We start from the raw sequence: 13090 nt of genomic DNA on the forward strand, positions 1-13090 counted from the left end.
TCGAATGGTTTTTGGTGAGAGACATGTCGAACAGTAAAAAAATAAATGTTTCAAAAAAAACAAGAAAAAACAAATCCCCCCTAACCACCATGGATGAACATGATCTGAAATGATTGTATATGGGTTTGAACAGTTTTGTATTGATCAACACGGATTGACACAGACCGATGCACAAATGTAGTGAGGAGTTTCTTTTGTTTATTTTTCGAAACTCTTATTTTCTTATTGTTCCACGTATCAGTCTTACAAACCCATTCTCAACTATTACAAACTGATACTGAACTAACATAATCATAAATACAAATTACAAACTTAGCATTATAAATAATACTCATAGTTAGAAACTCATACTCAACTTTACAATCCCATAATCAACCATTACATACCAAATTCAAATTTTAAAAATCCATACTCAACTACAAACTGTTATAAATCCATACCGAATCATTACAGATCATGATCAATTATTACAAACTCAGCCATATTTAACTGTTGCAAACCCATACTCAGCTATTTCAAACTGATACTCAACTGGTACAATCACAAACCTAAATTTAGCATTATAACCTTACTCAACTGTCAGCCGTTACAAATTTGTACTTAATTGGTACCAAACCTTACAAACCCATAATTGGCCATTACAAACCATACTCAACTATTACAAGCTGTTAAAACTCATACCCAATCAATATAGACCATGCTCAACTATTACAAACTGTTAAAACTCATACCCAATCAATATAGACCATGCTCAACTATTACAAGCTATATTTAACTATTACAAACTCATACTCAACTGGTACAGACAATCACAAACCTAAACTCAGCATCATAAACCATACAGACAACCGTTACAAACCCTTCTCAGTCGTTACAAATTGATACTTACTTGGTATAAACTTTGCAAACCCATAATCAAGTATTACAAACCATATTCAACTTTTATAAACCTACACGGCTACATCCTACCACTATAGACTGATACTCAACCAGTACAAATTGTTACAAACCCATATGCAACCTGAACAAACCATTGCATACCTATACTTAACTATTACAAACTAGCATTAATTGTTGCAGATTACGCATACTAACCCACTTCAAATTTGAAATACCATATAGATTAACAATGCTAAAAATGGATATCAATTTTTTTATGCAAGTGCTCAAACTCACACACACATACAACATGGATGCAGTTACTTAGATCATAGAAGTCACCCAAATGAAAGAGAAAGATTGCTGCATTGAGATAAAATACTACAATTTGTAAAAATGAAATATGCTTTAAGTCATTTAATCAGCTTATTCTTATCAATATTATATTAAAGAAAAATTAAAAGGATAAGATAATTAATTGATATTTTAATTCTTCTACAATTTCCCAATGTTTCTTTAACATATCTCAGTATCCACACATTACATAAGTTATTAAAACATATGTTTCTAATGCATAAATTATGTTTATAAACCTTATTTATATTAATTTGAAAGTTGATTTATTGATGTTTTTTCGAGATTTAATTGTGTTTTCCTATCGTATCCATGTATTTCTTAACTTTATACCATATAACCATGTGTATCCAAAATGAATCCCAATACACCTCTTAAAATTGTAATTCCAACGCTCTGTTTCTAATACCTTGATTTCACATCATTGCACTAGACCCAATTAGGGAACCTTTTTGCTATATCAGAGCAGGTTTACTGGTCTGTTAATGTTTACAGCTTACAAGGTTGACCCAACTTGGGCTTTATTTGGTTTGAAAGAAAAGGTAGGGGAACCTGGCTTGCAAACCAAACACAGCCTTAAGCAAACTGCTTGGCAAAATATTTTGGTGCTAAAGTGGAATCCACAGCATTTCTCTCACATCCACTATCCATGGAAAAAGATATGGAACTGAGGATGAACCAAGGCTCCAGATGGTTCTCTATTTCACATTTATTCTGGACCAGCTACAGGGTCTCCCCATGTAGTACAGACAGGTTGGTCCCCTAGGTAGCTAATCTAACTTTTTGAATGGAAAAGAAAAGAAAATGTAAGAACAGATAGGAAGGGGGTAGGTATATATATATATATATAGATAGATAGATAGAGAGAGAGAGAGAGAGAGAGAGAGAACGCAGGCAAGTGAGCATGTACAAATCCATAATTTTATTTTTTTAAGATTGAGAGAAAAAAGGGAAATAAAGTAATGAATGTTCTGATATACATAGATATGTACAGATAACCAGCTACCTAGCAATTTACAAATTGGGTTAAAAAGAATGCACAAAATAACAGACTACAGAAAGAGACAAGGAACTACCTCTTCTGATTACCTTCCAAGGATTCCACCATAAAACTTTCCGCTAGGCTGGTTTTCCATTTCTCCACAATACAACATCCAGACCAAACAAATCAATCCTCCATAGCATGTTTTAAACAATTAATCTACCTCAGATAGGGGCAACAATAAGCTGGGTATCTAAGCATCCAGTTTTCTATATTTCATAACAACGGCTTCAAGTATCCCATCTGATCTGAAATCTGGTAAAAACAGTCTCGGGTCAACAGGCCCTGGAAGGCTGAATGAAATTGTGAATGGTCCAGGTGGGCACAGGTTTTGTGTCTGCATCCGGAAAATTCGTGAATGTCTCAATATAAATTTCTCACCAGTCATTGTCATCCCTCTGAGATGGACCTTCCCATCATGTTCAATTTCACAACTCAAATGGCCTGCCAAGGATGAAGATCAAAATATCTCTTAAACATGAAAATGAACATATTTAAATATAAACAGAGAAGAAAGGTGATAATGGAAATGCAATAAAAACATCAACCACTTAAGTTTTCTGTTTCCTGAAAGCATAACATTGAGAACTAATATCTACAACGTTCATGAATTACAAGACTTCACATGAATTTTATAGAGCACTTGTATAGCAACCAACATCAGAAAGAGAGAGAGAGGGGGAGAGAGAGAGATCTGGAAATTGAAAACATTGGAGTCTTGATTCATTTTTCTTATTCCAAATTTTCAAATCCATGTAGTGGTGACTGTTTAACATTAAAAATTTCCATGAGCTTTTTCAAGAAACAAAAGGATGAAATTGAAAACAGAGAAAGGGAAATAGAGGAGGGATGGTCCAACATTTGATGAGATACCACACAAACAAGCTTCAAGCACAGAAACAATAACCATTGGAACCCACAAACAGGCCTAGTACTTTCTATACTTAGAATTCTAGACATATCTGTAAAAAGTTTTCTTGTAGACTTCTTGATTGAAGCACATCTCAGGTGTAAATTTTCAAGTGCATCACTTTACAACATAAAGACAAATTTTGGATTAGACAAGTTTTCTTGTAGACTTCTTGATTGAAGCACAAGCTTTCTTGTAGACTTCTTTATTGAAGCACACTTCCTCCCCTCGATTACCATTCATATCATGAATGCATTAGAAATAGAATGTGTTACCATGGTTTTCAAAACCGGACGGTCGGACCAGAAAAACTGAGAACCGGTCAGGTGACCGGTTCCGTTTTACCCCAAAACTGTTATTTCCCCAAAAACCGTTGATTTGGTCAGAAAACTGCTGACCTGGTCGGTCGAACCGTTCAAACCGTTCGAACTGTTCAACAGTTTGGCCAGTTTTTATTTTTTAAATTTTTTTATTTTTTTGTCAGAATGGGCCATCCGCTCGGTTCGAACGCCAAACCGTTCAAATCGGGAACCGGACCCGACTGGTTTGTTGTCCGGTTCGGTTTTAAAAACCTTGTGTGTTACTGACAAGCAAAGGAAAAATTCACAAAAAAAAAATACCTAACAAGGTGCTCCCAAACTTTAGCATCCTAACCTCTTCATTTGGACATGAAGGCTTTAGAGCAACTGACCAAGAAGTAGACCAAAGGATTGGAGGTAAATCTAACCATTGTAATCTAACCCTCCACAAAATGTAATTGGTTCCCAGGTCACTTGGGTCCCAGGTGGTTACCAAATCCATCCAAAATTGGGTCCCAGGTCACTTGCATAAAGACTATCACCAAAGGTAAGACCTAAGCAATTTATCTGCTAGGAAGAAGAGAGACAACCAAGCGTGTTTAGCATATATCCCTTCAGCCTACCATTATCCAGATTGATTCATGCCAAACAATTTAGCTTTCAATTCATTCTAAGACAAAATACCTTTTTTCCAAGATGAAGCCAATACCTAACTCCCTCCTCTCTTTAAGAAGGAAAAGTTAGTTAAGGCCATTGTCTAATGTCAGTCCCAGCTATCTAGGGTCTTGGGAGGGATAGACTGGATACGGTCCTAACCTTTGGCATTTCTTTCACAAAAAGTGGCCACCCTCAGACTTGAACCATTTCTATTCATGGAGAGGGTATAGTGATTAATCTTGCCAGGACCATGTCTCACCATTTCTATTCAATCCACCAATGTTTTTATCACAAAAGACAAAAGTTTGTCAAATTCAATAAGAAAACTCCAAAGCCATTTTCCTACAACTGAAGTGTTCCCCAACACAAGCACCCAATTCCTAAATCTCCCTCTTGTTTTCTTTTGCACAAGATATGTTTTTATTGATCTTTAACACATGTCTTGTAAATAATAAGGTGATACTTTTTAGTATCTCCTGGTTTCCACAAAAAGCCCGTTATGATCTTCTTCATCCTTCAGATAATGGCTATTGATGCAGGGACCACCCAAACAACCACTAATTAGGTGGCTGAGGAGAACCTTAAGCAAGATGGAAACAGGCCCACACAGCCCACAGCTTGCTGGTTGAAGTTTAACCTTGAATTGTTCAACAAAGTAGGCTGGACAAAACTTAAAGAGATTGAATAATCACTAAAGTAGTGAAACAGAAATTGAAAATAGGGTGAAAAGGGGCTCAAATGGTGCTTACAGGTTTGGAGAAAATAAGAGAAATGGTGGATGATGATGGATACTGTACTATTTAGAGGGGGTTGCAGAAATTTAGTAATAAGCTTTTGCCTAGTCACCACTTGCTTTGCTAAGGTGCCAACCCAACTATTAACCAATGTTGGAATCAACTGAAATATGACTTGCATATTCCTTGTCAGCCATCTAATTTTCCTTTATCTCATTTGCAAAGGTCCATAAAGCTTTTCCTTCAACCCCCAACCAGCTGATTATCACTTTTGAGTCACCTCAGTGTTTTAAAAGCACAAGGCGCAAAGCGAGGCATGCGCCTTTTTGAAGCAAGGCGCAAAAATATTAAAAAAAAAATGCTAAAAATAAAAAACAATGTCAGAAAATTCAAAAAAGGCCAAAAAAATTCAAAAAGAATGCAAAAAATCAAAAAAATATTAAACATGATATTAATAAAAAATATAAACTTAAATTTTAAAATAAATATTTTAAAAAACCAATAATCTAAAATTAAAATACACAAAAATAACATGTAAAGTGTATTAAAATGAAAATTAAAAAATAAAAGCAAACATATAAAACATGTAAAGTGTATTCAATTGCATTACTTCAAGTAGCTAATGTGATGTAAAACATATTACATTCTTGATTCTATGAGCCACCTTTGTGCCATGCCCCTCAAGACAAGCCCAAACAAGTCCATGTTAGGGTCTTAAATTCTTAATTTTCACACAAAAAAAAAATAATGATTTTATAATTTTAATTGACTTTTAAGAAAATATTTTATTAAGATGAATGAATGAACAACATTAGCAAATAGGGGGTTCTCGGAGCTTCGGTGAGTGAGCGAATTTGTACCCCTTGCAAAATTTAAGACCTTAACATGGACTTGTTTGGGATGCCATGAGGGGGGCGTGGTTGGGAGTCTGGGGGTGGAGCCCCCAACTCACTTGCTAGGTTCAAAAAAAGCAAAAAAGCATAAATTTTCAAAAGGTCCATGTCTGGGCTAAGGCGCATCAAGCGCACACCTAGGCGCACTAGGTGTGCGCCTTTCGAAAGTATTGCGCCTAGGACCTGGGCAAGGCACCTCACCTATGCGCCTAGGCACGCCTTTTAAATCACTGAGTCACTCACCTTCTATGACTATTCTTGCTTATGCTCATCTCCCCTTGCTATTTGTACCCCTTGCAAAATTGTCAATAATTCGGCCTTCATCGAGTTTCCTTCACTAATAGACCCTGAATAGACAACTTCTACAATCCCTACTTCATTCCTTAACACCCCTCCCACCCCAAAAGGTCCCAGATTGCTCGCCCCCCGAATACACAACCTCTGCTCTAATATTAATACATTCTATTAATGCCTCATTAGTTACTTTTGCTCTTTGAAGATCCTTGCAGTCCTCTCCCCCCATATAGTCCACAAAATTGCTGCCCTTGTGCACTTCTACATTGCCAGCATCATCCCCTCTAATCTTGTGCACCTTATGAACAAAGATGACAACAAAGAAATAAAAGCTACATATTGGAGACAAGGAGGCATAAGAAACAAAGCGATTAATTGGATGACCAATGTAAGATCTTTTACTCTTATAAAGAGTGATAGGTAGATGAAGATTTGAAGAAGTAACCTAAGTTGACATTCAAGCACAAAACGGGATGAACTAAGGAGATCAGGGCAAGATATAATTGGAGCTTTCCAAGAAAAGCATTGAATGAAAGGGCACTTATTGGGGGTATCTCCATAAAAGTTGCACATTGGGAAAAACCTTTGGCTATGTTTCATCTTTATTCCAAGAATAATATAACCAAAAATTAGCATAGTAAGCTCCTCTTCAGCAAGGAATTTAGCATGCAGTGAATGGAATCCTCCAGTAGCTGATTTCATCAAATTGAATTTTGCAGGTTTCTTTGATGTCAAATGATGCATGATGGGGTAGGGGCCCTAATAATTTAAGATCTGGTGGTGGGCTTTATTTGGTGAAGGAAGGGCTTCAGTGATAAAGTTGAAGAAAATGGATAGAAAAGCAGGTAGAAAGATTGTTGTCCACCAAAGAATGATTAAGAAATCAAAAGGAGAAGTCTTGCTGTTAGGATAAACAGCAAAGATGTGGATCGCGTAGAAGAAGAAATGAGAGAGAGAGAGAGAGCAAAGTTTGGTTTGTTACTAAACCAAACTTTATTTCTTCAAATCAACTCTTTCTTAATTGCAATTACAATGACTTTTTACAGACTCAACACATGAACTCGGGTGTCCCTTTATAGATTCCAATTTGGACTAAGAAACTGACTCAAAACAACTTCTAATTTTTTTTAAAACTAAGACAAATCCATAAGCAACCCACAAGAACATGTCAATAAGGACTCTAATTCCTACTAAGAATAACTTAATACACACCAGAATTACTAAAGCTTGTATATCACAAGTTAACTAAAAATAGTGATTAGGAGAATTACTATAAATAAAAAGTCCAAAAGGTACCAATAAATAGTAATTTTGAAATAACAGTAAATTTCCAGAAACTTAAAACTTAAAATTGTAGTCCTAAGACACCTATAAGTAGAAAATAAATTACAAACAATACCCACATCCTAATACCCAAAAAAGTTGAAATTGGTGTAGGAAATGGAAAACTCGTTCAATTCTCAATGGATTACTTCCTTGCTTCCATATCTGCACCAATCTGGAATAGGTGGAGTCTAATATATAAATTTCTTTGTTAAATGCCAACTAGATTTTTTTTCAGCCATCCAAGTATAAATCCTGCTTCAATAGTTAAGAGCGTAAGATTGCCCAACTAAAATTCCTGATTATAGTCCCAAAAGAAAGATGTCCACAAATGAACAGTCAGGATTCAAACTGGTGAGGCAGATGTATGATAAATGGAAACCAAAACAATAGTGGTGCTAGTATGGCAGTATCATCACATTTTTTCGCACAAAAATCTAAACATATAAAGAATATTATAGCCATCAGAAAATAATAAATGAGTACAAAAGAGTGGAAAATAAAACTTACCTGGATCTCTCTTGACACCAGGTAGTGCAACTCGGAAAAGATATGCATCTCTACTAATTCCTATGTCAACAAGACCAATAGGTGGTCCAGCTCTCCCCTCTTTTGCTGCTCCAGTTAAAACCATAGGTATCTTGGAGTTCCACTGCTTCATATTTGGAGTGGGGGCAAGTGAGACAATGGAAGGCCCACCTAGGTTGCAGGGCCTCACAAGAACATCTTCTATTGGTTGCTGACCTTGAATACGTGTAGGAATTTGAAGTAGATCATTAAGGTACCTCTTTTTCCGCACATTTCTATGTTTTGCAGAACCAGGAGCATTTTCATTGGAAAACTCTTCTTCCGTTGTTGCATCCCAATATCCTAGGTTGTTTGGTTCATTTTCTTCCTTGTCTGTATTGTACCCATGGCAGAACAGCTGGATTTCTTCTCTACTAATTTTCATATCATAAATGCCAGTTAAATGTCTGAACCTTTCCAGATCCACTAACTTAATATATGAAGTGTCAGGGTTTTCAATTAGAATGATCCCCTTGAAGATCTTATGCTTGGCTTTGTATGTAGTTTGCTCATGAAGACCCAGTGGAAAAATACATGTGAACTGCCGTGCATCTTCAAGTAAACCTGAGTTGGGCAAAGGTAGCTTACCCTTTAAATACATGTGTAATGAGTGCAGTTCCAGGATTGCACTTGGATGTGCATTCTTCAAGATATAGTAGTATAACTTCTCTACTTGAGAAAGACTAACAAAGGAAGAGCCCAAATCATTCAAACTGTACTGTGGCAGCCCTTCAGCTACTCTCTCAAAGACTGACCTTCTTGGTATATCAGTTTTGACATCTGGGCCCAAGAAAGTGCCCATGATGAAGTTGAGCAAGAAACGCTGGTCATTTACAGACGCCTCAGCCAACAGCTTAGATTGGTTGTTAACACCTTGTATATGCATGCTGTTTGTATGGTTTAGTACTTTCACAGTCACTGACTTTGCCTATCTCAGGAGGTAAAACCACACATCATGTCAATAAATCCATACAACAAATGGATCATATTATTGAAAAGTAAAGGTCTATTTTTTCAATTGCCAGATTTCATATAACTACTAGTTAAAAAATGCCATTATTTTTTATCCGCAACACAGAAAATCATTCTTCCATTAATTTCTTTGAATAATAAGATTACAACAAGAAGTTGTGAGAATATGAAATACCCATTACAAAGCAAACCCACCCAACACTATATCCCAATTGTGCCCAATACATTTGTTGTCTTTGAACTCCTTGCTTGGCTAAGCCATTTGCCAAGCAAGTTATTAGCAGATCTTCTTACCCATAGTGTTTGAATGTTCATGTCCCTTGATAACCACTTGAATCACCTAAACTCATTTCTGAGTTGCCAAATCACCCCCTCACCTTTTCTCAACCATCCCACTACTATCTTCAAATCTCCTTTGATAATCAATCTACCAATTCCCATTTCTTTGGCGTTCCGTACCCCTTAAACTGCTGTTAACAAATTTGCCCTTACTGAGTCGCCTAGCTCATTTGGGCCGGAGAACAAAGCACATAAATTTCCATCCTCATCCCATATCACCCAACCAATTCCCAAGGGACCCGGATTGCCAACACTACTGCCATCAAAGTTCAATTTCATCCAGTCCCCAGCTGGGGTGACCAAATCTCTAGGACGTTTTGTTTCCTAGAGGGAGACCCAGCTATTGCCCCCTGGTTCCTGAAGAAATCCTCCACCTTAAAGTCTGAAAAAAAAAATGCCATTATCCAACATCAATCAAAACTATCTAAGGTCTTGGGAGGAGTAGGCTGGATAGAAGCCTAACCTTAGGCATTTCTTATACAAAGTGGCCACTCGGAACTTGAACCCTAATTCTTACACTTGCCAGCCCAAGATTTTACCATTACACCAAGCAACGGCCTCTTATGTCACTACTAGGTAGATCTAACATGAAAATGCATGCTAATGGGCAGATAATAAACACATAACATAATCTTTTTGTGGGCCAGGCCAGTACTGGGTTTAGGCCCAACTCAAGCCCAGGTTGCCAGGAACATACATCTCTCTCTAATTGTGAGGGCAGAAAATGTAATTTGAACTACTACTTTTAACCTCATTCACTTCTCATTCATTAAGTCTTATATCTGAGGTATTATGACCCATTTTCTCTCATTAAATCCTATATTTAAGGTTTTTTATCAATATATTTAAGGTATTTTTTCTCACCAATAAATTATACTAATTGGTGTTCGGATCATGGCTGAGCTGGTCCAGAAAGACACGTGGCTGCCCAGTCATCGCCCGGTCAGCCCAGCCACGTCAGCATAGCTCGGCCAGTTTCGCCATGCGGATCCATTCCACGGCCCAGGCCGGGCTACGCTACAGTGGCCCCCCATCTTATCCCCTCAAACACGTCAGCTATACGTCATCCAGATAAGAATGACTTCAGATGAGAGGAGGGAAGACAACTCCGCCGAGGATTAGGACTCCTATCCCAAGAACCTCGGCGGAGAGTCCCATCCTAGCAACCCCGGGAGCTCTGTCCAACTAGGACACGGACCTTCGACTATAAGTAGGTACTCTCCACTCAAGGTAAGGCATCAGACTTCTAGCTCTCAGACTTCCTCATACTCGGCCTAGCTTTCCTCTTGCTCGGCCAACCCTTCCTCTACCTCCTACTGACTTGAGCGTCAGTGTATCTACCCGGGGACAACTCCTCGGGCCTCTAACTTCCCTTTCTTGGTTGCAGATCTTGAAGCGCGGAGTATCTGGTTGGTCTCCTCAGTTCGTGCACTACCTCAGATTGAGCAGCATCAAGATCTATGTTCAATATTCTTAAGTCTTAACAATAATTAAATTATGCATTTTTACTGTATTTAAACAAGGGAAAATAATTGTTTTATTTTATTAGAGCTCCTCTGAAATTGAAGGGATAACATGGCTGATTTCCGTCAAGGTAAACTTTTTAGGACCCCTCCAATGTTAAGTTAATACCTTGAGCAAAAGCTACCTGGCAAGTTGTGTAGGGAAAAACCTATCTATGTGTCCTACCGAGTGTTTGTGGATTTTCGAGAGACCAAGACTCATCCATACCTACCCAACATTTTCATCTTCTATCACCCACAATCGACAGAACAACCATAACAGCATACATTGACAACAGAACACACACAAGATGAAACGAAATGGAAGACCCACAGACAGCAACTAAATTGAAGAGGTGATAAAAGTACTTTAATCCATAGCATTTGCTACGGATTAACTGCAAATCGTGCAACTTTAAAGCAAATATTAGCCATCGACGTTGTAATTTCCGAGGTTTGGATGATTTCTCATCTAAAAGCAACCAAACTGAACCTAACAAGCTCAATGAAATTCACATAGGAAGGCGTTGGAACCAAACCGAAACCCTATCTGCTTTTTCAGACAAATTAAACGAAATAGCAAATTTAATCTATGGCGTTAGATGCAAAGTAAACATAAGGAAATAGGATCACCTCATAAGATAAGTTGGCGGGTCGACAGAATTGAGAAAACAGCAGGATCAATAGGTACAACCAGCGCGAAGTTCTGGTTTCCAGACTCTCCACTGGTGACAAGATCTCTTCGAGGAGTCAGTTGTCAGAAGAAGGGAAGGATCAAAACCAGAGATATGGAGCCTGCCCTGGAGGGCTACAGGTCGCATAGATGGGTGAACCGTGGACGTGGAGGGTCTTCGATGTGTTTATCATCTAAAGTTCTTCACTTTTCTCATTAAGTTACCACAAATTTTCATAACTTCGAGAAATGCCCTATCGTCAGAGAATTTTTGTTTTCTGAACCTTACCCTCCATCGGGCATGGTCACTGTCGTTAGTGACAATTAATAGAAATTGTTCGATTAGCCCACTAATCCATCTATATTACTATACTAGTGGGCCCCTGCGATTTATGGAATGGGGCACTCCTATCTGTCCCTCACCCATTGTCAAGACACTCTATCCTATCATTGTCCTCTCCCTTGTGATGAGGCGGGTTCAAGGCGAGACATCCATTCTCTATCGGGGATAGGGAATCTCCAAATTTTTCCCAACCAAGGCAATGACCTAAAAATAATCTAATTTGTATACGTTTTACAAATAGGATTATAGAAATTTGGGGGTATTTTAAGAATTGGATTATGACAATTTGGGAATATTTTATAAATGCAATTGTATGCAAACTCCATTCATTCCCTGTCCCTAATTTGGGTAATTATATGCAAACCCCATCCATTCCCTGTCCCTAATTTGGAGCAAAAATATTTTCCCTATCCCCACACTATCTCTTTTCCATCCCTATTTAAAATTTGAGAAAACTTACCCCATTCGAGGGTGGGGCAGGGTAGGCCCTAGTTTTAAAGGGAAAATTTTCATCCCTATAATTCTAATAATTTTCAATAACTAATTAACTAACATTAAATTAAATAATAATAAAGTATGATATTTTATGATAATTTTTAAAAATTATTGAAATATTGTTGATTAACAAAAATATATAGTAAATTAGTTATTTACAATAACAATAAATTAATATGATTAATGTAAATTATTTATTTTTTAAGCCTAAATTCTTTACTATTAATCAAAGTCATGTAATTATAGTAAATTAATGTAATTATGGTAAATTACATTAATTTTAATAAAAAGTGGATCCTTTGTTGTTAATTAATGTAAAACCAAGTATGGTTGAACTCAACCAAGTGGTCTAGACTGGTGTGGATAAATTCAATAATTTTTCTAAATTTTTTCATAATTGTTTATAATAATAATAATAATAATAATAATAATAATAATGGGTTGTTATTTAAATAATATGAAATAATTTCAGATAGATTAATTTCCTAAAATTTGTAATAATTATTTACTTGAATAATAATAATGGAATATTATTTAAATAGTTTGGGAGAATGTTTTTATAAATTAATTTCCTAATTTTTTTAATTATTATTTCTTTAAAAAATTATAGATTATTAGTTAAAGAGTTTCCTGGAATTATTTGATAATTGTTAACTATAATTATTGATTTTATAGAAATTAGTAAATTGCGTTAATTAGTAATCTCTTTTATGATACATAATTGTTGTAAAAATTTAATAAAAATTTATTAAATTAAAATGATTAATGTAATTAAATTACACTAAACATTAAAAAATTGAACATTTATTAATCA

At 36.4% G+C, this 13090-nt stretch overlaps 1 protein-coding gene across 1 annotated transcript; it reads right to left on the reverse strand.

The window, feature by feature from the left end:
• Positions 1 to 2138: 2138 nt before the first annotated feature.
• LOC104599085 (increased DNA methylation 3-like) lies at positions 2139 to 11631 on the reverse strand. Its single transcript, XM_010261454.3, has 3 exons — positions 11399 to 11631; positions 7896 to 8880; positions 2139 to 2719 (listed from the first exon to the last, which is right to left on the reverse strand). The coding sequence occupies exons 2-3, from the start codon at positions 8836 to 8838 to the stop codon at positions 2469 to 2471; spliced, it is 1194 nt and encodes a 397-aa protein (XP_010259756.1). The 5' UTR covers positions 8839 to 8880; positions 11399 to 11631; the 3' UTR covers positions 2139 to 2468.
• Between the last annotated feature and the right edge of the window lie 1459 nt (positions 11632 to 13090).

Source organism: Nelumbo nucifera, chromosome 2 (genome assembly GCF_055504915.1).
Source record: "Nelumbo nucifera cultivar China Antique chromosome 2, China Antique-T2T, whole genome shotgun sequence".
Lineage (NCBI taxonomy): Eukaryota > Viridiplantae > Streptophyta > Magnoliopsida > Proteales > Nelumbonaceae > Nelumbo > Nelumbo nucifera.

Coding starts and splice junctions, on each gene's coding strand:
- LOC104599085 (XM_010261454.3), bottom strand. CDS start 8,838: ATGCATATACAAGGTGTTAACAACCAATCTAAGCTGTTGGCTGAGGCG. Junction 2,720..7,895: donor TGGTGTCAAGAGAGATCCAG/GTAAGTTTTATT, acceptor CATCCTTGGCAG/GCCATTTGAGTTGTGAAATT.